Source organism: Rhinoderma darwinii, chromosome 4 (genome assembly GCF_050947455.1).
Source record: "Rhinoderma darwinii isolate aRhiDar2 chromosome 4, aRhiDar2.hap1, whole genome shotgun sequence".
In the NCBI taxonomy this organism is placed as follows: domain Eukaryota; kingdom Metazoa; phylum Chordata; class Amphibia; order Anura; family Rhinodermatidae; genus Rhinoderma; species Rhinoderma darwinii.
Window position 1 is genome coordinate 147,542,279 of NC_134690.1, and position 25,776 is coordinate 147,568,054.

General features: G+C 42.4%; 1 protein-coding gene across 3 annotated transcripts in view; it reads left to right on the plus strand.

Annotated features, from left to right (window-relative positions):
* Positions 1-1,192: 1,192 nt before the first annotated feature.
* Positions 1,193-25,776, plus strand: part of TTC14 (tetratricopeptide repeat domain 14) — a 34,692-nt gene continuing 10,108 nt past the window's right edge. The window contains exons 1-9 of one of the 3 annotated variants that reach the window (XR_012883142.1): positions 1,193-1,606; positions 3,331-3,455; positions 16,694-16,893; positions 17,365-17,449; positions 18,368-18,497; positions 19,121-19,273; positions 20,554-20,625; positions 20,733-20,852; positions 25,040-25,162. Coding sequence is in view for 2 of the 3 variants with exons in the window: in XM_075861669.1 (XP_075717784.1) it covers positions 1,473-1,606; positions 3,331-3,455; positions 16,694-16,893; positions 17,365-17,449; positions 18,368-18,497; positions 19,121-19,273; positions 20,554-20,625; positions 20,733-20,852; positions 25,040-25,162 (1,142 nt within the window). In the remaining variant the exon portion in view is untranslated. The remainder of the gene's footprint in view (positions 1,607-3,330; positions 3,456-16,693; positions 16,894-17,364; positions 17,450-18,367; positions 18,498-19,120; positions 19,274-20,553; positions 20,626-20,732; positions 20,853-25,039; positions 25,163-25,776) is intronic. The other 2 variants (XM_075861669.1, XM_075861668.1) reach the window with 2 other exon arrangements.

Here is a 25,776-nt window from a genome sequence, read left to right on the forward strand (position 1 = left end):
TTTCAGGCTGAAACATCCCCGTAATTTCATCCGTTACGGACGCCCTCGTGTGAACATACCCTAAGGGTATGTTCACACGGCCTATTTACGGACGTAATTCGGGCGTTTTTGCCCCGAATTACGTCCGCAAATAGCGCTGACAAACATCTGCCCATTGAAAGCAATGGGCAGACGTTTGTCTGTTCAGACGAGGCGTAATTTACGCGCCGCTGTCAAATGACGGCGCGTAAATAGACGCCCGCGTCAAAGAAGTGACCTGTCACTTCTTTGGCCGTAATTGGAGCCGTTATTCATTGACTCCAATGAATAGCAGCGCCAATTATGTCTGTAATTGACGCGGCGTTCAAGCGCCTGCACATGCCGTTACGGCTGAAATTACGGGGATGCCCTCGTGTGAACATACCCTAAATGTAAAAATGATAAGAACTTTGTCACTAATAAACGTTTTTCAAAAAAAACAAAACAGTAGTTATCTACAACAAAGCAATGAGATTAGGTGGGAGATAGGGAAGTATGAAACGGGTGACCGATCCTCTTTAATGAAGCGTTTTTTGACACGTATGTCGGCGCGTAAAACGTGCCACAATACACGCCGTGTGAACAGGGCCAAACAAGTAGTGATTATCCAAAGCCAGATTCATCAACGTGCACCCCAATGCATGTTGTTACACGCTGCACAAAGGAGAGATACTGGCACATGGCTGACACGGTACATCAATAATTCCAGCGCTCCTCCATAAAATCATGGTGAAGTCCCCTGCTATACGGGCCCTATGATTTCTGTGTATGTCCCTTGACAGGATTGCAGAGACTTTAGTGTAAATGGGATCTACACTTGAGTTAGGAAAATATCCAGACGTTGCAGTTGTGGTTAAAACGGCATAAAAAATGCATTCAAAAAAAATTGCATGCGTTTGTTTGTGATATGGTGTTTTATGATGCAGATGCATTTTTTTAACCGCACCTTAAATATAACACCTCCAAAGCGCTGATTTCTAAACATAAGTTATATGGGGACACTCAGGGACTGTTTGTAGGGTCACTCCAGTCCTTGTAGGTAATTTTGGGGGACACTGTAGGGTCACTCCAGTCCTCTTTGCTGGTAACAGCGTGTCTTATGGGACCATGGCCAGTGTGAGAGGGCGGGGCTTATATGCCTCAGCTACACTCTCCCCGGAAACAATGACAAGTGCGTTATCCTGTGAACCTGAGGATATGAACCTTCGTTACTACTCTCCTGTAGCTTGCTCTCTGGAATGTGACCCGTTATCTAGAGACAGAACTTCGGTCATTACAGAGGTCTGCGCAGATGACGTCATCACCACCTTCCCTCTTTTCACCTGGCAGGAAGGGGCAATCACGTGGTACGGCTAGGTCCGGTCACATGACGGTGACGTCACGCACTCGCCGGACTCCAGTGTCTAGTGTAATGGTGGCCGTGGTGTGGTGAGGTTCTCTGCGCTGGTTGCGTCATGGATAAAGACCTGGTGCGGCAATCCCTCAGTTACCACGGCCCTAGTCTCCTCTCCTTGTTAAAGTGTGAGCAGCATGACCACGCCGGCTTCAAACAGCTGCTGGGGGAGCTCTCTAAATGGCCGCAGTACAGGTAATGTGACTAGTGCACAGTGGACAGTGTAAGGGGTAGAGTGGGCTGCCTCTGACCTATTGCTCTGATGTGGCACTATTTTGAGGGCCGCTCTAACAGTGTTTCTTATGGGTCCATGGCTGGAGAGCGGGGCTTATATGCCGCATCCACACTCTCCCTGGAAACCATGACAAGTGCGTTATCTTGTGAACCTGCAGATCTTGCTCTCTGGAATGTGACCCGTCCTCTGCAGGGACAGATCTTCCGTCAGTACAATGATTTGTGGGTCCAAGTGCTGTGAACCCAGTGATCACAAGGGTGCCTTTCCCCCTTTTGAAAGGAGGGGGACGTGTGTGACTGTAGCGGCCATACGTTCATCGCTTATACTGTGGATAGATGATAAAGTAATTTTGTAGGACAAGCCCTTTAAGGCTGGCTTCACATGAGCGTATTACTGGTGCAGAATCCATATATATCCTGCCAATCTCTGGATTGGATCTCATACTACAAGATCACTAAACCTTGACCACAGGATGGGAACTAATCCTGTCCTTGGTAAATGTATGACTCTTGCATGGAGCCACAAAAGTTTTGCGTAAAAAGATCTTAAATGGTTATTGCAAGATTGTATGACCCTGTAGTGACAGTTTTGGTGAAAGATAGCCACTAGGAACCACCAGCTGTTTGCGAGCGCTGCCAAAACAAACCCCATGCCCAATATCTCCGCCTTCTGAACTTCTGTTTAGGCTTTGTTCACACGGTGCGGCTTTAATAAACATGTAAAAAATAAATAAGACTTACATTTATGCTTCTGTTCCATTTAAAACATACACCTGGTTTTGGCTGACAAAAAAATCAAGACAACCCCCTTTCCAGAATGCAGACTTGCTCGTGACTGACATCAGCAGGGGAATCTGCAGACACCAATCTTGCAAGGGTAATGTAGTATTACATTGTGCCCATTCAAATGAAAGAGTAACCCCCCCCCCCGCCTCTCTATGATGTCCATATGCCAATGTTGGCCAGACATTTGGCTCCGGGATCACGTGCCCTCAGTTCAGACTTAAGTCTTGTCATTCGTTATTTGAATAGTTGTACTTCAGGAAAAGTTCTTGATCCTGATATTTTAAAGGGTAACTAAATGTTCAACAATCTTCTGACATATCAGAAGCTTTGATCACTGGGGGGTCTAAGCACTGAGACCCCACCGATCGCTAAGACGGAACGACCGAAGCGCTCGTTTGAGTTCTGAGCCGGTTACTTTCTGTGTGGCTTTTCTCAGAAAGCTGAGAAGTTGGTAAATGGGCTCAGTAGAAAGTCAGAGCCCGTACACGGCTACATCGGCTTTCCGAGAAAAGCAGCTCAGCGTTCGTGCGCATGCTTCTGCCGCTTTGTTTTAGCGATCGGTGGTGGTTTCCGTTCTCAGACCCCCAGCGATCAAATCTTCGGACAAGTTACTATGACATGTCAGAAGTTTGAACATTTAGTTACCCTTTAAGGCTCTGTTCACAATAATGTTTTTTCTCTTACATCAGGGTTCCAGTGATTTTAAAGCCCTATTCTTACTGTTAAAAATACCGACATCCTGACAGACCCCATTATAAGTTGAACCATTTGAAAATGGCCTTTTTGGTATCATGACTCCTTTAAGAACTTCATTAAGAACCTTTTATAAGTATAGAATTCTGCACTGACAGATCTCAGTAGATATCAATATAATGATTTTTTTCTGTGTTTTCTGTCAGGAAGGAAAGGAATCTCGACAACATTGAAATTCAGCAGTTTATTGCTAGAAAAGCAGATCTGCTTTTTGCTATTCCTTGGAAATCTAACGTTCGAGAAAATGCAGATTCACACGAGTCATCAGAAGGTACGCTCAAATTTCATGTTTGATAAAGCTGATAAATGTTATTACACAACACTGAGCGCTTTATAGATTTTCGTCTTCGGGTTCTTTACACGTATGGATGTCTGACTGATTTCTGTCCAATGAGACTAATTTAAATCTCAATTGATGTGGGTAAATGGCCAATTGATCTGATTAAAATCTGTCTCATCTGCCAGAAAACTAATCTGACGTGCATAACAATTTTTGTCTGCCAATCACAATGTACCATGTAAACAGCACTTGAAAGGGCCTATTCAAATGAGCGTCAGGGTTCTGTTGATGGGTTCCGCAAGAACTTTCCCTTGGAAGAACCCATCAACGGAAAGGTAAACGAAAACCATAGCTTCCATTTGCGTAATGATTTATTTCAGTGTTAATGCTTCCGTTGCAAATGGTTTCGGTTTGTTTCCGTTCCGTAAGGTTTCCATTGGTTTTTTTTTCTGCGGAAACAATACTGCAGTCCACTACGCTATTGTTTTCGTCAATATAACGGAAACCTTATATAACCAAAAAAAGGGAGAGCAACAGAAATCTGCATACCCAAACGTCCAGGAGAAGTCGCACATACAAATATGTGTGGACAAATAGGTCGATTTCAGGGCGTGAAACCCTGACAGCATCAAAAATGCAATATAGAACAAAAAAAGGATTGACGCTGAGAAGCTAGGAGATGGTGAATATACAAAAAATACTTTATTGACAATGATGACACCATATAAAAAGAATCCAAAAAAACACAGTAAAAACAGGGATCTTTGGCTGATAAAAGTAGTCAGACCAAGTGGCTATGCAAGAGACAAGTAAATAAAGTGCATGTGCGTCCTTAAATGATGTAGTAGATGTATGTGTGCATACGTTAGATAGCAGTCTGTACAAGAAGCGTATAGTTATAAGGTATAACAAACTACATGGGGGTACAACAGATGATTTAATAGTCATAGGAAGATAAAATGTAGCAGCAAAAGTGCTAATTGACATACTGAATGCAAAGGAGCGAAAACATGCAGAGCAAAGTAAATGAAAAGGTAAGTGAAAATATTTTACCAACAAGTCAATAAGGTCTCACATACCCATGGTGATTGAACGAAGTGAATGCAGCCAAAGTCCACCCCAACGTGCGTTTCGGCGCTAATGCCTTCGTCTGGGGGTGGTGTAGGGTTGAGGTCAGAGGTCCTTTATTTGGACTTGGGCCAATGAGCTGAAGGGAATGCAGCTGTTGCGTATACGTGCCGAAAGTGTGGTCTTTTCCTGTGTAATTATAGGTCGCTGTCTCACTGTGGCCGAGATGAGGCAACAACGTCAGTGCCAGCGACGGAAAGTCCAAGCCGGAAACACGCGACCGCGTCAGCAAGACTCGGTCACGTGGATCAAGCGAAGGCTCGCCGTGGATGACAGACGGGGGCCGGACCTCAACCACCAATGGGAGAGCGACACAGGGAAATTAGTGTAATGAATGAGCTATGTAAACGAAGTGGCACAGATGTACGCGGTATGACACAAGATGGGAAAGAGTATGGAATCACAGTAATAGTAATATATATAGATTTAGTCGAGGACAATAAAAATGCAATTTGGAACAAAAAGTTCATAGTTGATATGTTACGGATAGATGCAATGGAAATGTGTATGTAGAGCAATTGTATGCCAAAGTATAAAAAGCGTATAAGTGTGTGACACTGCGCAAATAAGAAACGCAATAGGGCCAGTGTGACTTGAGCTTTGTAGCTAATACAAAGGTGGGACATATGGATAAATCTGCCCCCATTGCCGTTCCCTGGAGCTGTAGGTAGAAATGCTGCTATATTTGAGACTCTATTCAAGTCCATTTGACTATGCTATTTAACAACCATTATACTGACTCTATCCAGTTCCAATCTACTAAATATTTCATATGTATTCAACATCATTATCTTCACCTTTGCACATTTATTTCTCTTTTTTTAGTCTATATAATATACATTATATTTACTTCATCGTTTTACTTTCATCTTATGTTATCAATTCCATTGTACGTACCCGCCTTCACTTAACACTATTCATATTGTCACTTTATTACGTACTTTTTGATATTTAGGGACCCCTACTTGTATATCCTTCCTCTCAATACTAATACACCAGGTTACTTCAATTATTTTTTAACCTGTTGTACTGTAATCTAACAATATTTGATGTCACAATAGGTGTTGTAGAGTTGAGCTCTCAATACCTTTGCACTTTGTCCTCGCCACATTCTCTTATCACTCCCATCACTCAGTTTTATTTTCATGCTTATTTCCAATACTATTAAAATCATGTTTACATTATTTTATTTGTTTAAAACTGGATCTATAGTATTTATTTATGTGTATTGTATTTTTTTTCTCATTATATTACATTTATTCACATTTAATAAATTAAGCATTTCCTTTATTCATTCTTTGGCTCTATATTCAATGAGCATTAATATGTATTTCCACTTGTTTACCTTTCCCTTTTCCCAGTCATGGAGCCATCACTTTATCCATATGTCCCACCTTTGTATTAGCTACAAAGCTCAAGTCACACTGGCCCTATTGCGTTTCTTATTTGCGCAGTGTCACACACTTATACGCTTTTTATACTTTGGCATACAATTGCTCTACATACACATTTCCATTGCATCTATCCGTAACATATCAACTATGAACTTTTTGTTCCAAATTGCATTTTTATTGTCCTCGACTAAATCTATATATATTACTATTACTGTGATTCCATACTCTTTCCCATCTTGTGTCATACCGCGTACATCTGTGCCACTTCGTTTACATAGCTCATTCATTACACTAATTTCCCTGTGTCGCTCTCCCATTGGTGGTTGAGGTCCGGCCCCCGTCTCTGTCATCCACGGCGAGCCTTCGCTTGATCCACGTGACTGAGTCTTGCTGACGCGATCGCGTGTTTCCGGCTTGGACTTTCCGTCGCTGGCACTGACGTTGTTGCCTCATCTCGGCCACAGTGAGACAGCGACCTATAATTACACAGGAAAAGACCACACTTTCGGCACGTATACGCAACAGCTGCATTCCCTTCAGCTCATTGGCCCAAGTCCAAATAAAGGACCTCTGACCTCAACCCTACACCACCCCCAGACGAAGGCCTTAGCGCCGACACGCGCGTTGGGGTGGACTTTGGCTGCATTCACTTCGTTCAATCACCATGGGTATGTGAGACCTTATTGACTTGTTGGTAAAATATTTTCACTTACCTTTTCATTTACTTTGCTCTGCATGTTTTCGCTCCTTTGCATTCAGTATGTCAATTAGCACTTTTGCTGCTACATTTTATCTTCCTATGACTATTAAATCATCTGTTGTACCCCCATGTAGTTTGTTATACCTTATAACTATACGCTTCTTGTACAGACTGCTATCTAACGTATGCACACATACATCTACTACATCATTTAAGGACGCACATGCACTTTATTTACTTGTCTCTTGCATAGCCACTTGGTCTGACTACTTTTATCAGCCAAAGATCCCTGTTTTTACTGTGGTTTTTTGGATTCTTTTTATATGGTGTCATCATTGTCAATAAAGTATTTTTTGTATATTCACTATCTCCTAGCTTCTCAGCGTCAATCCTTCTTTTTTGGTTCTATAACGGAAACCTTACTGAGTGGAGACAATTTCTAACAGAAGCATTACCATTGATTTCAAGCTATGGTTTGTTTGCCTTTCCGTTGCTGGGTTCATCCAACAGAAAGGTCTAGCGGAACCCTAACGCTGATGTGAACACACCCAAAGACTATTTCGTTATAGGGAATAGAAAGATTTTATTTTAAGACCATCCTAACCGATGAGAATTGGTTCTATAAGTGGTCGGTATTGGTTCAGAGTGCACTATAGGATCTCAACCCAATCGTATGTAGAGAAGTATTCGGCACACAGACAAATGTGGTTCATTAATTCTTTAGTTTTATTATATTCAATGCCATGGGGAGAGTGCGTGCAACGTTTGGCGCCAAAAACGAGCGGTAAGCCGCCATATGAACGACAGCGCTCATCGACAGGATACATCCACGCCAACTGGGTTCTAGTGCCTGACGAAGGTCTTTTGGACCGAAACGTTGCACACACTCTGCCCATGGCATTGAATATAATAAAACTAAAGAATTAATGAACCACATTTGTCTGTGTGCCGAATACTTCTCTACATGGTTCTATAAGTGGTTTTACACGGGCAGAGAGACTCCTGTGTTTTTCCACCTTTTAATAAGCGCCGATCAACAATACATTTGCTCTATTCAAATGAAGCAATTATCTTTAAGTATGGGGATGAGCAATCGTTACTACTACGATCGCTCGTCCAAATGCATTTGCATCATGTCTACAGCACATCTACCTGTTTAAACAGCGAGATGTTCTGCCGACTAGCGACCGGTTTTATGGCCGCATATAAGATGTGATCAGCCAATGAATGAGCGTTTGCTCGTTCACTCGATCATTTAAAGGGGTTTTCCCATGAGGGACATTTATGACATATCCACAGGATATGTCTCAAATATCAGAGTACGTTCTAGGTTTTTGTGCTCTTGTCCCCTCTCGGCCACTTCTTGATTACATGGTTGGGAGTTACGTAAACCACGTAACTCGCTGAGCTACGCTGTTTCCGTAACTCCCATAGTGGTGAATAGCAGTTACGGAAGCAGCGTAACGTGAGCTATGCTGTTTGCGTAACTACTATTCAGTTCTATGGGAGTTGCGGAAACCGCATAGCTCAGCAAGTTACGCTGTTTCTGTAACTCCCGACCATGTAATCAAGAAGTTTTCGCGAGTTAGCGTGAGCACAAAAAGCTAGAACGGGGTTTAGGGGATATCCAGAAAATAAAGTATTTGAAGCGGCACAAATCCCGATATCAGGAGCGGTGTCACGTTGTAGAATCAGACAAACTCAGTCTGATATAATGTAATCCTTAGCAAAAGCATGGTTGAACAGCAGCACATGTCTCCCAAATTTCAATCCATTTGTTCTTTTATTGGTCAAACATCCAGTAAGAAATAGTAAGGTTTCGACCCGTGACAAGTAGAGGGTCTTTCTCAAGCCTAACAATGTGGACACACTGTTAGGCTTGAGAAAGACCGTCCACTTGTCACGGGTCGAAACGTTACCAATTTTTACTGGATGTTTGACTAATAAAAGGACATATTGATTGAAATTTGGGAGACGTGTGCTGCTGTTCAACCATGCTTTTGCTGAGGATATCCTGTGGATATGTCATAAATGTCTCTGATGAGAAAACCCCTTTAATCTAACAAAATATCTGTGTGTAAATGGTCAGACAAATTCTATCTGATTGGTTAGAAATCTGTATCTAAACCCAGCTTTAGCGGTTTAGTTTGTTAGCATACAAGAATAACCTGGTATGGGTAAATCACGTTACATTTTATTACATAAATCTATAGTAAGTGTACCACACTGTATTTGAGGCTGGATTCACACATGCAATTTTTGATGCACTTTTTCTCAATTACGCCCTCCATGACCGCACACAGGAGGTTGACTCTACACCCCTAACAGGGACAGGAACACACACAAGGTTAAATAGCCCCTCCGCACCTCAGTGTTTTTCCTGTCCCTGCTAGGAGCATACAAGAGGTTACTAGTCTTGTAGCGAAGACTTAATTTTTCTTGCCAGCCTGACCTCCGGTTCAGCTCCTGTTGCCTGGTAATACCGCTTGGTCTTGTGCTGCCTCTCCTGTGCCTCCAGGTAATGCTGAGGTGGCTGAATAGCAGGCTTCAGTCCTCCTGTAGCTACCCAGCTTTGCTCCTGTTGTGGTACTGAGACGCACGCATTAAGCCATCCTGAGGTGTTCCGTAAGTACGAATGACGTACTTCCAGTAGTGCGTCTGACGCACTTCCATTTCTGAGGATGCGTGCGCATGATTATGCATGATTTCTTGCGGCCTTCCTCCGGTCATAGACTTTCTGGATCAGAGGGAGGAGTCGTTGCACGTGATCATCGCGGTGGATTTAAACACCGGCAGAAAGATCTCCATCAGGTATGACGCTGTGACTATTACCATGATGACAGGCTTCAACCTTCAACCACAGCCTTGCGTGCTCCCAGCTCCAGTGAGTATTCTGGCTATGGGTTATCTTCCCTATGTACAAATATGTAGGGTCTTATTCCCCGTTTGGTTATGTTGGTTTTTTTTTTCTGTAGGACACTCCTAGAGTTATCCTCTAAAACGAAAAGCGAGAGTCAATTTCATAAATGTGCTATATGTGGGAAAAATTATCTTCTGCTAGCAGAAAAATCTTTGTCAGCATTGCACAGAATAGACTATAAGAGAGAAACAGCCGTCTTTTATTGAAGAGTTTAGAGGGATTGTTAGAGGCTCTGTCACCAAACTATAAGTGCCCTATCTCTTACATAAGGAGATGGGCGCTATAATGTAGGTGACAGTAATGCTTTTTATTTAAAAAAAGATCTATTTTTACCACTTCATTAGCGATTTTAGATTTATGCTAATGAGTTGCTTAATGCCCAGTGGGCGTATTTTTACTTTGGACCAAGTGGGCGTTGTACAGGGGAGTGTATGACGCTGACCAATCAGCGTCATGCACTCCTCTCCATTCATATACTCAGCGCATAGGGATCCTGCTAGATCCTTATGTGCTATCTTATACTAACACATTAACAATACTGAAGTGTTTAGACAGTGAACAGACATTCCACGGGATGTCAATTCACAATCCCTGCACTTCGTTACTCTGTCTGTGGTATGTACAGCAGAGGAAGCGTGATCTCGCTGTAAATGACGGGTTACGAGATTACGCTTCCTCTGCTGTAACTACCATAGAAACAGTAACGAAGTGCAGAGATTGTGAATAGACATCCCGTGGAATGTCTATTCACTGTCTAAACACTTCAGTATTGTTAATGTGTTAGTATAAGACAGCTCATAAGGATCTAAAAGGATCCCTATGCGCTGCCTAAATGAATGGAGAGGAGTGCATGAGGCTGATTGGTCAGCATCATACACTCCCCTGTACAACGCCCACTTGGTCTAAAGTAAAAACACGCCCACTTGGGCATTAAGAAACGCATTAGTATAAATCTAAAATCGCTAATAAAGTGGTGAAAACAGATCGTTTTTTTTTTCAATAAAAAACACTGCTCTCACCTACATTATAGCGCCCATCTCCTCCTTATGTAGGAGATAGAGCACTTATAATGTGGTGACAGCCTCTTTAAGCAGGAAGTTCAAACCTTGGCTTCCTTTTCCCAAATCCTTGTCCCTCGGTACCATCACGTGCACCAAAAAAAGAAAGTTGGCTGTGGAAATAGATTCAGATGAACAATTCATATATTTCCTCTATATCTGAAGGATAATTGTTAACCTGCCAGATGGAGGAGTAAAAAAATAATACTTCTCTTTGGAATTAACTGACAAATTAATATCTGCAGTAAGATCAACGATGAACATTGAATAGGTTCAGGAGTCTCGCTCTACATGATGAGATGCTTGCAGGGCTTATGCCCAGAAGATGATTAGATTTTCCGATTCATGAAAACCTAAAAGCCGTTCTAGAGGAGGAATGGACACACCCTGAGAACAGGTTATCCCCTCCACAAGAAATAAGAGACAGATTCCCTTTTGATGAAGAGGGTATTAAAGGTTGGCCAGAGGTGCCCAAGATAGACGTAGAGTAATATTGGCGCCTCATACGTGGCAAGAACGGTGTATAGGTGACTCAATCAACTAGAAGAGCATTTAAAAGGGTTTTCCCATCAGACATATCCACCTCTGGGAACCGCACCTTTCTCTAGAATGGGGCCCCCTAAACCCCGTTCTGCCGCTCTGTGTTGTGGCTGAAACGTGTCATTTTCCCACCGCAAATTACGGAAACTGTGTAGCTTGCTGTCCCATAAGACGAAATGGTAGTTCCAGAAACCGCAAAGCTCGCATGTTACGCTGCTTCCGTAAATGCCATTCACTACTATGGGGGTTACGTAAACAGCGTAACTCAGCGAGCTACGCTGTTTCCGTAATTCATGGTCCGAAATCACGCACTTCAGCCACAGCACAGAGCAGTAGAACGGGGTTTAGGCCTTCGTTCTAGAAAGCCTCAAAGAGGACTCTTTCCAACTGAATAAAGAAAGCCATCTGTGTTGCCTATCTAGATCACAATGTATCCCCTCCAGATAAATTAAAAGCTCATTCAACTAGAGCCAAGTCAATATATTGGGCTGAAAAATCTAAGGCCTCAATAGAACAGATTTGTAAAGCGGCTACTTGGTCCTCTACCCATACCTATGTGAGGCATTATAGACCAGACATTTCTCACAGCTGTGATCTGTCTTTTTCAGGAAAGTCCTGCAAACTGTAGTCCCCTCCTAGTAATATTAATTCCGTACTCTCCTGTGTGCTGTCATGGAGGGTGGAATTGAGAAAATAAAATTAGTACTAACCGGTAATTTGTAAACCGTCCATGTCAGAACCGTTATTACCCTCCCAATGTGTATATTTACCTTACCAATATGTTTATGAAGTAATAGATTTGTTGGATACTATACCATTCAGTTATTTGAAATACACGGAGGTGGGGGATGGGCTATTTTAACCTTTTGTGTTCCTGTCCCTGTTAGGGGTGGGGATTCAACCTCCTGTGTGCTGTCATGGGGGTTTACTAGAAGCCGAATTACCGGTATGTACTAATTCTATTTTTTTTTTAGCAGAATACGAGAGTTGATCAGAAAGAGAGGTGACATCAGTCTTTCATTTATGCTTCACCTTACTTTTGATCCACTTCTGACTTTGGCTAAAAAAAATTGCGTGTGTGAATCCAGCCTAACAGGTGTATTCCAGAATATAAAGCTAGAGGGGCTGCATCAATAGAGTAATGTCAATACATTACATTTTCACTCGGGAAACCAGCCCCATCAATTGTAAATAAGGGTAATATGTCAATCTTTGTTGCCTTCTTTTTTTTTTTTTTTTTTTTTTTGCTTTTTTAATTCATTTATTTTGTGCTTAAAAACCTTTTCTAATAGGTCTGCTGTAAGCCGAATCAGTCTGCTGCACAGTTCGACGGATAGCGGCCGGACATCTGTGGACCTCTTAACACTCAGGATAATCCTAAGGGTATGTTCACACGGCAACGCCAAATACGTCTGAAATTATGGAGCTGTTTTCAGGAGAAAACAGCTCCTGAATTTCAGACGTTTTTACAAGTGCACACGTTTTTCGCGGCGTCTTTTACGGACGTAATTGGAGCTGTTCATTTTTGTCTATGAAGAACTGCTCCAATTGCATCCCAAGAAGTGTCCTGCACTTTGACGCGGCTGTAATTTTACGCGCCGTCTTTTGACAGCGACGCGCAAAATTACAGCTCGTCTGCACAAAACATCGTAAGACCCATTGCAAGCAATGGGCAGATGTTTGCCGACGTATTGGAGCCGTCTTTTCAGGCGTAATTTGAGGCGTAAAACTGCTCCATTACGTCTGAAAAGAGGTCGTGTGCACATACCCTAAGGGTATGTTCACACGGCTTATTTACAGACGTAATTCGGGCGAAAATGCGGCTCGATAGCGTCGGCAAACATCTGCCCATTCATTTGAATGGTCTTACGATGTTCTGTTCCGACGGTCATTTTTTTTACGCCCCGCTGTCAAAAGGCGGGGCGTAAATAGACGCCCGCGTCAAAGAAGTGCCTGTCACTTCTTCAGACGTTAAATGGAGCCGTTTTCCATTGACTCCATGGAAAAACAGCTACATTTACGTCCGTAATTGACGCAACGAAAAAGCGCCTCAACATGCCATGACGGCTGAAATTACGGAGCTGTTTTCTCCTGAAAACAGCCCTGTAATTTCTGTCGTAACGGACACTGCCGTGTGAACATACCCTAATACCGATCACATTTAAGTTCCTGAACTAAGACGTGATCAGTGTTTGGGTTATCCTGTGTGTGTCCTGACTCAAAGGAACCCCTGTCATTCGAGCTGTCCGGCAGACTGAGTGATTTGACTCACAGCGGCACTATGCAGCATCTATGTATAGTAAAAGCTGCATCGCAGAAAGTAAACTGAATTATTAATAAAAGTCAACTATAAAACTTTTTAAGTGCAAAATACATACATTTAATAAAAGAAAAAAATGCTACAAAGGTTTACATAGCTTTTAATCACTGAATAGAAGAAAGGGTCTAACTTTTCTTCATGAAACAGCACCACTCCTGTAATTGGGCTGTGTTTGGTAATGCAGCTCATCCCCATTCAAGTTAGTGGAGCGGAGCTGCAATGCAAGTTAGTGGAGCTGAACAGCAGGGACAGTAGATGGCTTTAAAAAAGGCTTCGATAATTTCCTAGAACAAACTAATATCTCCTATGTGTAGAAATGTTTCCCTTCCCTTAGTTGAACTTGATGGACATGTCTTTTTTTTTTTTTTTCAACTGTACTATCTATGTAACTGCAATACCTGACACAACCCATGTTCAATAACTGGTTACCCCAGGTAAAACAGACTCACAAGACCAGGATCATGGTTTTGATGGGGTTTTTGGCTCTGTTTTTTGAGTAAAACACAGAAGTGGACGCAAAAGAAAGGAGATGCATCAGTCTTTTCTTTATACCTTTCCTTCCTTTTGGATCCACGTCTGAATTTGGCTCAAACTGCACTAAAGCTGCATCTGTGATCCTGGCCTAACCTTCGCTGTTATTTTTTTCAAGCTACCTTTAGACATTCTTGGAAGGATGCACTGACTTCTCAATGGTACCTTGTCTCCTCTAGGGGTTAAAAAGGAATTTTAAAGTTTTGTATTTCAATATCTGTGATCTTGTTTTTCTTGAGATAAGTGATGCCACATTTGATTGGTAGCCACTTACCTCCCTATGTAAATAAATTGCATGCATGTTCATGGAAGTGTGGGAACTGATCACTGTATCATTCTGCATACAGCTATCATTAGAATATTACTGGCCAACTTAGGCCCCATGCACATGAACGTGCTTTTGCGGCCGCACTTTCCCCGAAAATCCACGGGAGAATTGCGGCCCCATTCATTCCTATGGGGCCATGCACACGACCGTGGTTTTCACGGTCCGTGCATGGCCCAGGAGCCCGGACCGCAGAAAGAACGGGCATGCCTTATTATGGCCGTGTTCTGCGGTCCAGGTTCATTGAAAATAATGACCGCGGCCATGTGCATGACCCGCGATTTGCAGGTAGCTCGCAGCTGACAGTCCGCTGCCAGCCGACCCGAAAATCACGGCCGTGCACATGGCTACGGTCATGTGCATGAGGCCTTAGGCCCTGTTAATGTTTTCTTGTTTAGGGTATGTTCACACGGCCTATTTACGGACGTAATTCGGGCGTTTTTGCCCCGAATTACGTCTGAAAATAGCGCCTCAATAGCGCTGACAAACATCTGCCCATTGAAAGCAATGGGCAGACGTTTGTCTGTTCACACGAGGCGTATATTTACGCGCTGCTGTCAAATGACGCCGCGTAAATAGACGCCCGCGTAGAAGAAGTGACCTGTCACTTCTTTGGCCGTAATTGGAGCCGCTATTCATTGACTCCAATGAATAGCAGCGCTAATTACGGCCGTAATTGACGCGGCGTTCAAGCGCCTGCACATGCCGGTACGGCTGAAATTACGGGGATGTTTTCAGGCTGAAACATCCCCGTAATTTCAGCCGTTACGGACCCCCGCCGTGTGAACATACCCTAACATTTAGAGTGTATGTCGGAAAGTCTCCCGACGTGCAAGCTAAACGTTTCCATAGGGCTCTATTGTCACACCGAGGTGGAAGGTGTCCTTTTGGCCTATGTCTGGCCAGTATATGGCAAAACTAAGGGTATGAAATAGCATAGTAGGCTACACTATTCCATCCCGCGGAGTTTAGTGTGCAACACTAGCCTTTGGATGACTGATGCCACTGTATGGCATCAGTCATAGACATTGGTTAAATGTATACGTCCTGAGCGTTTCAATAGCTTTTCGTGACCTGTCCGTCAAATGGATACCATTATAGCCTATGGGTGATGTGTTAAACTTCATGAAGTTTATAATTTTGACTATGTGATTTTCTGTCTTTTTTATTTTTATTTTTATATAATCTATCTCTCACTGGTAAAATTAACCTAGCCTAAAAATTCTAGACTGTTCATGTCTTTGACAGTGGGCAAACTTACAAAATCAGCAAGGGATCAAATACTTATTTCCTTCACTGTAGGTTTGAAGCTTTTCCAGGCTTCTAGATCAAACATAGGCTAAAAAATTTGATTTGAACATAGGCCTTTAGAATGATACGGTTTTTATAGCAGTTCTAAGGCTTCTGTCTTATTAGTAAATGCTTTATGTAGGTTCACTTTAAAAATATAAATTAAAAGAAGTTGCTTAACCTAAAAATAAACCACTTGTGTGCTTTGTCTCTTCTGCCTGTGTAGTCTGGACCTCCCCCTCACAGCTGTTAGAAGGCCACCCGATTCAGGCTACACCGTCAGATAGCGTTTTTGTTTCTTGAAATTTGTCCTATTGTCAAAAACCTCAAATACATCACAAAAGTCAATGAAAGCATACTTCAGGTGTTATTTTTTTCTGGGGTTACCTACATGTGGTTGAATGATTTATTTTTACAGTTCAAGGATCTTGCCTGCTGCCCTTTTATGAATTGGTATATGCCAGGGGTGCAGAACCTGCGGCCCATGTCATTCTTTGCGGCCCCCCCCCCCCCAGCCATCACTGGCACCCCCATTTTTGTAGACTCTTCTCTGTCTGGCACTCCTCAGATAGGAATAGATGAGGTGACATGTGGCTGTTCGTGAATGTGGTTCTCTTCATTGTATTTTATGGGATAACTGCAGTGGAGAGAGCCTTGCTTATGTGTGACCACCTTGACTTATCCTCTCTGGGATGTCAAACAAGGGAGCAGGGTACATGCATTCTCCGAATAAGTGGAACCCACACCTATTTATAGCATATGACATTTATGGCATATACAGTCGAAATGTCTCAATGTCCCTTTAACTTGTTACTGCCTTTGGGAATGGTACAATCTGACAATGTGGCCATTGGACCAAAAAAGGTTGTGCACCCCTGATGTAAGCTGTGATGTCAAATGAATTATTGAACTGTCAGCAGTTCTGGCTTCAGTTTTCAGGGCCCTTTTGAAATTGACTAGATATTATCCACATTATGTAATCTGAAATCTACAGCTAACCTTTTATGTATTTTTATACCGTAGGTTGTTATGCAGTCATGCCCCCTTTGGAGCAATTTATGGAGGTCCTCAGTTGTCAGAAGAGGGAATTGTTCTTTAGAGATGTTGAACGTGGGGATGTTGTAATTGGAAGAATAACTTCAATCCGTGACTTTGGATTTTTCATGGCTCTGATGTCAATGGGCAGTGGCATTTTGAGAGATATAGAACCATTAGAAATCAGTGTAGGTATTTATTCTGCTGTATCTCCTAATTTACTTTTGTTGTTGTGGTGGGATAACCCCTTTATCGCCTATCCACAGGATAGGTGATGAGAGTTTGATCGCTGGGGGTCCCACCTCTGGAGTCCCCACCAATCAAGAGAACGAGGATTCTGATTTCCCTTATGAACTAAGCGGCATTCCCACTCATTCTCTATGGGACTGCTGGAGATAGCAGAGTACAGCGCTCGGCTATCTCTGGCAGTCCTATAGAGAATGACTGGAGCAGTAGGGCACATGTGTGACCTGCCACTCTGTCCATAAGGCGATTCGGTGCCCCTGTTCTCTTGGTCAGTGGGAGTCCCAGAGGTTGGACCCCCAGCGATAAAACACTTATCACCTATCCTATGGATCCTAACACCATTAACCAGGGTACACTTCCCAATAAGGTACTTTAAAAAAATATATATATATATTTATTTTTTTCTTTATCAGGCATTGTGTCCTATTAGAGATGTGCCTTCTCAAAGTAACCATGGTGATCCTTTATCTTATTATCAACTTGGAGATCTAATTCAAGGTAATGTCACAACTTCCACTTCAGCATTTCTATATAGTATTCATCCGCTGCAGTATGTACAGAGCTATACAAAACACAGCACAGCCATGTACATGAGGCCGAAGACTTTTGGAAATTGCTTTTCTGATCTTACAAGATGGGATTTTTAAGTCTCTGGCTTTTGCATGTATCTGTAATATGTGCTTTTGTGCCCAGAGCCTAAATCTAATAGTTTAAGAATATTAACAGAATATAGCAAAAACTGATTTGCTGTAAGCAGAGCTAATAGTCATGCAGAGGAAGTCTAAAAACCAGGAGGCAGCCTGAGACATCCATACGGGAAGATTCAAGATGGGATTTAATAAAAAATTCTTGGGTCATATAGAACGACAGTATATTGCAAATTACAACCAGCGTAAGGCCCCCTGCACACATCCGTGCCCATATTTAAGGTATGCGATTACGGGCATGGCCTGCTCCGGACAGCCACCCGCTGAAAAGTATGGGAGCACGGTCCGTAAAAGCAAGGCTTTCTACTGCCCAGACACCTCCCTGTAAATATACGGGAAGGTGTCCGTGGACAATAGAAGTGAATGGGTCCGTAATTACGGATGCGTTCTACGTCGTGTGCATGGGGCCTAAACTAATAGTTTACTCAAGTTTTTTTTTATTTACAGTATTTTTCAGATGCCCAAGTTACACTAAGCTAACAGCCCCAAAATTACTCAAGGGAGGGGGCATAAGGAAAAGTTCTATATGTACTGTAAATCAGTGCATCTTGCCTTATCCGCTAAGCGGTTTCTCTTACCCATGCCACCTTGCCCCCCTATTCTACATACAGCACATGGTATTGCACCCACTAGTTTTGTGTTGAGAAGATACTCCACTGTTTGCATTGTTTGTGTTCTGAAATCTCATCAGATGTCGTTTGTCTCCTAGCTGCTGTAAAGGACGTTGACCGTTACCATGAAAAGGTTACTCTGTCCTTGCATAAGTCTTCTCTTCCAAGTCATTTGTCTCATTTAAAGCTTGGAGTGGTCAGCTCTGAAGATATGCCAGAATACTACAAGTAAGACTAGGACTCTTCTCTCATTCTGTTTCATGTATTCCATGTCTCTGAAAGGTAACTTTAAAGCTCTGTTTTGCACTTGTACTTTTTGTGGAAAGTTTTTGTCAACATTGTAAATACACCACGTGTGACTGCAGGGTTTCTGTCGGGACTTTCCAGTATTTTTATCGGCAATAATGGTGCAGTCTGCTATACCAACAACTCTGGACAATCCCTTTTCCTAATGTTAAACAGCCAGCGATCATCTGAGATCACTAGGGAAAGCAGTGGGTGGCCACATATTTCAAGCAAAATTATGTCTATTTAAATAAATAATACGTGGCTACGTTGAGTTCTTCATTGTTTTTTGCCATATTCCCTTCTGGCTTATAGAGAGGGGGGCTGGAGAGTTAAAAGTAATAAACCCCCTCTTTGTCGTCCATATAAGCTACATGGATGGGCTAGCTGTTTGTTTTCACAGTTGTATAAGTGTATCTTTGTTTTTCAATGAAACCGCATATGACATTTATGAAAAGCCCAGCAAATAAATCATATTGTTAGAAGAAGCTAAAAATAATTTGCACATCTTTTTCATGATGATGATAAATGTATATTCACTACTGGATTAACTTCTTTCCACCAAGACACAGTACTGCCTTTTCCAGCTGCAATACCGCTTATGAAAAGGTCCTTCTGCAATCTGTGGCGTTTTCCAACCCATCTACAGTGGAGTTCCTCTTGAGCACTCTTGGAATAGATGAATCTAAGCCACCATCATTAATACGAGGCCTTCAGAGGTAATGTTACACCACAAAACCAAAAGGTAGAAAATGATATCATGAATTGCAAAATATGCTGATGTAGCTGCAGAGTGACATTTACTAATGCACTGAGGCTACGGAACAGCCCACTAATAATTTCCTCAGGACGCCTTCCTACAATCGTCTTCTGCTTTGTGATTTACTGTGAGACATTTAGATCATGTTCACATGTTGTGGATTATATCTAGTTTTGTGTGCAAATTCTGCACCTAAATCTAGACCATCTACTGCAATTCTGCTGGCAGTGCTTGTGAAATTTTTTTATTTTTGTATTTTTATTCCCCATTTACATGCTACTTAAAGAGGCTCTGTCACCACATTATAAGTGCCGTATCTCCTACATAATGTGATTTGCACTATAATGTAGGTGAGAGCAGTGCTTTTTATTTAAAAAAAACGATCTGTTTTCACCACTTTATTAGCGATTTTAGATTTATGCTAATGAGTTGCTTAATGCCCAAGTGGGCGTGTTTTACTTTAGACCAAGTTTGCGTTGTACAGAGAAGTGTATGACGCTGACCAATCAGCCTCGTGCACTCCTCTCAATTCATTTAGGCAGCGCATAGGGATCCTTTTAGATCGCTATGCGCTGTCTTATACTAACACATTAACAATACTGAAGTGTTTAGACAGTGAATAGAAATTCCACGGGATGTCTATTCACAATCTCTGCGCTTCGTTATTGTTTCTGTGGTAGTTACAGCAGAGCAAAGCGTAATCTCGCGAGATTACGCTGTAGGTGACCGGTTACAACGAGATCACGCTTCCTCTGCTGTAACTACTACAGACTGAGTAACGAAGTGCAGAGATTGTGAATAGACATCCCGTGGAATTTCTATTCACGGTCTAAACACTTCAGTATTGTTAATGTGTTAGTATAAGACAGCACATAGCAATCTAAAATTTCAAAAAATTCTAACGACACATTCCCTCTAAATGGTACCGTTTAAAAACACCACTCATCCCGCAAAAAACAAGCCCTCATGGCTATATCAAGGGTTATAAATCTCCTTTACTGTATTTTCTCCATTATTGGCCAGATGTCACAGCACTTTATTTTCCTGCCTTTGCCACTACAACTTTGCGAAACCACTTTAAAAACTGCATTTATTTACATACGAGCCTCTGCCACGCCACTACATTTGTATGCAGCCTTTTTCTCCACAGGTCTTATAAAATTGTTAAAATATAATTATTAATTCCTTGCAGCACTCCAATTGAGCAAGATTCAAATGAAAAGTATTTTCTTTCTGCAGGGAGAATTTTTGTGATCAAGATTATGCTCCTCCTCTAAGGAGGAAGCAGTCCTCATCATGGGCATTAAAGTGGTGAGTTTATTTTCATTTATGTTTTATTGTCATTGGAAACAGTATTTCTGGTGAATATTCAAACATCTTCATATTTTTTTGAACTTCTTTTTTTTTTTTTTTTACAGTGTGAAGATAGGAGTCGAGTACTTTAAACTGGGTCGTCATGTTGATTCTATGAATGAATACAACAAAGCTTTGGAAATCGATGCCAAAAACGTTGAAGCTTTGGTAGCACGAGGTGCCTTGTAAGTATTTGAATGTCCAACTGCATTCTGTGTTTTTGTATAAGAAAAATTGGGGGGGGGGGGGGGGAATGAAAGATATATATATATATATATATTTTACTTTAGTGAAGTACATTTGAAGTCTGAGAAGTAAAATGGAATCCCAATACCTGGCCATTATAGGACTTGTATATGCCACTTTTTTAACAGTTGTCCTCGCTGCAGGCTCTATCTCTAAGGGTATGTTCACACGCAAACGTAATATACGTTTGAAATTACGGAGCTGTTTTCAGGCGAAAACAGCTCCTGAATTTCAGACGTAATTGCTCGTACTCGCGTTTTTCGCGGCGTCCATTGCGGACGTAATTGGAGCTGTTTTTCAATGGAGCCTGCTCCCATCATGTCTTCTATACACGGCACACATAGGAGAGTGAGTAGAATCCTGCTCTCCTAATATATATATATATATATATATATATATATATATATATATATATATATATATTATGCGCAGAAAGTCTTCAGACCCTTTCACTTTTTTCACATTTTGTTATGTTGAGGTGCTAAAATAAAAAAAGTTTTTCCCCATCATTCTGCACTTAATACCCCATAATGACAAGGTGAAAACAGAATGTTAGTAATCTGCTAGTTTATTTAAAATGGAAAACTCAAATTTCACATGGACATTATATTTCAGACCCTTTACTATGAGACTTGCAATTTAGCTCTGGGGGCCTCCCGTTTCTCTAGATCAGGGGTCTCAAACTCGGCCGGGTAAGTGGGCCACATATAGAAAAAATGGGAAGTTGACGGGCCGCATTACTTTCAAATTTGATACAATACGAAATTATTGTTGATCCATTAGTTATTTGAACTACTATAACACTATATTACTATAATAATACTACATTACTATAATAATACCGCTAGGTTTAAAATTTGAGAGATTTCTCCGCATGCTTATTTCAACAATCCAGTTTAAATGTCACTAAATGCAGTCCGGCAGCAGAGCCTATACTAGCGCTCTGCCCGGGACTCCACTGGGGAAGACCCTGACACACTGTGGAATTCCCTGACATCGCTGTCCATATATGGACAGTCCCGAAGCAGAGCCTATACTAGCTCTCTGCACGGGACTCCGGCTCTGGGGAAGCCCCAGACATCGTGTGTCCAAACATGGACACCGATGTCTGGGAATTCCACAGAGTCCCGGACAAGAGCCGATATTAGCGCTCTGCCTGGGACTCCGCTCTGGGGAAGACCCTGACACACTGTCCATATATGAACAGCGATGTCAGGGAATTCCAGAGTCCCGGAGCAGAGCCTGTACTAGTGCTCTGCACGGGACTGGGCTCTGGGGAAGCCCCAGACATCGCTGTTCATATGTGGACAGCGATGTCAGGGAATTCCAGAGTCTCGCAGCAGAGTCTGTACTAGCGGCTCTGTGTCCCGCGGGCCGCCGATGACAGCCCCAGGGGCCGCATGCGGCCCACGTGCTTGAGACCCCTGCTCTAGATCATCTTTGAAATGTTCCTACACCTTGATTGGAGTGCACCTGTAGTAAATTCATTTGATTGGACATGTTTTGGAAAGACACACCCCTGTCTATATAAGGTCTCACAGCTGACAAAGCATATCCGAGCAAGAAACTGTAGAGCTCGGAGACAGGATTGTGTGGAGGCACAGATCTGGAGAAGGGTACACATTCTTTTTTGCGGCACTGAAAGTTCCAAGAGTACACCGTGGCCTCCATAATTCTTAAATGGAAGAAGATTGAAACAACCAGAACTCTTCCTAGAGCTGGCAGCCCCACTAAACTAAGTAATTGGGGGAGAGGGGCCTTGGTAAGCGAGGTGACCAATAACCCAATGGTTACTCTGGCTGAGCTCCAAAGATCCTGTTTGCAAATGGGAGAAACTTCCAGAAGGTCAACAATTATTGCAGCACTCCACCAATGTGGGCTTTACGACAGAGTAACCAAAAAGAAGCTTCTCGTAGAAGACACATGAAAGCCTGCCTGTAGTTTGTAAAAAAACAACTGAAGGACTTTCTGACACTGAGAAACAAGATTCTGTGGTCTGATAAAACCAAGATTGAACTTTTTGGCCTCCATTCTAAGCGTCCTGCCTGGAGGAAACCAGGCACTGCTCATCACCTGCCCAGTACCATTGATACAGTGAAGCATGGTGGTGGCAGCATCATGCTGTGAGGGTGTTTTTTCAGCGGCATGGACAAAGACTGGTCCGGCTTGATGGGAAGATGTCAAAGTACAGCGAGATTCTTAATGAAAACCTGATCCAGAGTACTCTGGACCTCAGACTGGGCCGAAGGTTCACCTTCCAATAAGATAATGACCCTAAGCACACAGCCAAGACAACACAGGAGTGGCTTAGGGACAACTCTCAGCCAGAGCCTTGACTTGAACCCAATTGCACATCTCTGGATAGACCTGAAAATTGCTGTCCACCGACGGTTCCCATCCAACCTGACAGTTCTTGAGACGGTCTGCAGAGAAGAATGGCAGAAAATCCCCAAATTCAGTTGTCCAAACCTTGTGGCATACCCAAGTTTTTTCATTTCAATAAATTAGCAAAGATTCTGTTTTCACTTTGTCATTATGGGGTATTGAGTGCAGAATGATGGGGAACAACATGTATTTTTGTTAATATAAGCACAAGGCCTCAACATAATAAAATGTCACAAAATTGAGTCTGAAAACTTTCCAAATGCATTGTGTGATGGATTTATTTGTGTGTGTGTGTGTCTATTCCAGCAGCACAGGCTTAAATGAAAGGGGGTGCAAGCCTTAGGGAACTGACCACTGTCCCTCTAGACAAAAAGCAGTAAATAGGCAGCACTTACAAAGGCTTATAGTGAAAAAAAGAGGGTACTTTATTGATCCCCAAAAGTGCAATGTTTCGGCTCACACAACCTGAGACTTTCCCTGCTTGAGAGAGGCTCAGGTTGTGTCAGCTGAACGTTGCACTTTTGGGGTCAATAAAGCACCCTCTTTTTTTCCACTATAATCCTTTGATGGCTGCCTAAATACTGCTTTTTTTTGTATGTGTGTATGTATATATATTATACACCATGTGTGTATGTATATTACATATTACAGCTGAAAAAAAGGTGTGTGTGTGTGTGCCTGCCTGCCTGTCACTAGCAGCATGGAGGAGATTATACAGAAGTAATGACTGAAACAGTGTAGCAGAGAATCCAGCACTGGGGGTGACATATAACTCTCACCAGTAGCCTGTGTCTCTCCCCTCTTCTACTGCTCCCCTCTCCATAGACTTCTGTAGGCAGTGTGTCTATCTCTGCTTCGGCCTCCTTCTGCCCCCTCACCACTCTATATAGACTTCTATGGTCATGCTGTGAATAGGCATACCCACACTACCTGCTGTCTGGCTCGTCTGCTCTGTAACTAGGGACAGATTTTGCTTAAAAGGGGGTGGACAGCAGAAAACAGTCAGGGAGACACCTAGTGGCAGTAACTTTACACAGAATTTGTTTGGATAAGACAACAAAATTTTGACCGGAAATAAATTACCAAGTTGATGTATATCAGGTATACTATTAGATTAGCATACGTTTGTCCATTTAACTATAATCCATCCTCTTGTAATTTATAATTTTGTGCATTAGCACAGAAATTATGAATATTGATACACTTCAGGCCTCCTCCCACAGCCAGGTCTCTGCATAGTAATCCTCTGCATAGCTTTCTACACTGCTTGTCAGGGAAGGAGCAGAGCCTCTTCTGCCGTTGTATGGCAGTATAGCTGGGAAGACTTATCTTGTTAGGACTGTAAAGCTCTGCATCCGAACAGCTGATATGATCCCAGCAAATGCCCACTCTGTCTGTTTTATTTCATTATTTTCATTGGCTTCTAAGGCAGTGCATGCTGTGGTTGTCACACAGTATATAACTTTACTACACTGGATCCCAATTTACCTATCTGCAGGGAAATCAAGAAGGGACTATATTGTCCGCTGCCAGAGAGGGGGAAGACAGGGAATCTGCTCAGAGCCCCTCCCCCAGCAGCACAGCTTAGCAGCAATACTAAAGGGGACACACTGAAGCCCAAAAAAGAGAAGGGTGTTTTTATATGCTAGAAACACCTTAAATTTCTGGACTTTTGGCATGAAAATGATTCATGGGATAACCCCTTTTAATGTACTTAGTTAACATTTTACATTTTTCCTAGATATGCTACAAAAGGCAGCTTAAATAAAGCAATTGATGATTTTGAAATTGCCTTGGAAAACTGCCCAACCCATAAGAATGCAAGAAAATATCTTTGCCAAACTCTTGTGGAGAGAGGTGGACAGTGAGTATTCGTTAAAATAAGTTTGCTTTGTCTTATGATTTCAATGTAATCGCATTTCTGTAGTGTATAGCACCTGTAAATTACTCCTCTTCTCTACAGCTGCCTGTATCCGTCAGTCCTCAAACACAAGAGCCAACACATGCTTGAATGAAGGGATATCAAATGTCATCTGTTTTAGGGTTGCACGATGCATCGAATTAGAAATAATTTTTTGATGCTGTGCACCCTCAAACGGTTCAATACCGTTAATTCATGTATTTGGATACTAAGCTGTGCGGCCGGTCATCATGATTTGATGCGGCCGGCGCTGTACTAATGAGAACATGACAGAGATGGTGGTCGCACTGCAAAACACCCCCATATTCTTTCTGTCTTTAGTGTCTGCGCCGATGCTCATTAGTGCAGCACCGGCCGCATTATCTCATGCTGACCGCGTGCGCACACTTGTTGTCAGGAGCAGAGCAATGGCTGTATTAACACAGCCGCAGCCTCGCTCTTACGACGGAGATCAGAGAAACCTCTGATCTCCGCTATTCCCTTGAATGCTGCGATCAAAGCTGACCGCATCATTCAAGGGGAAAATGAGAACGGGGATGCCCCTTAGACCGCGTCAC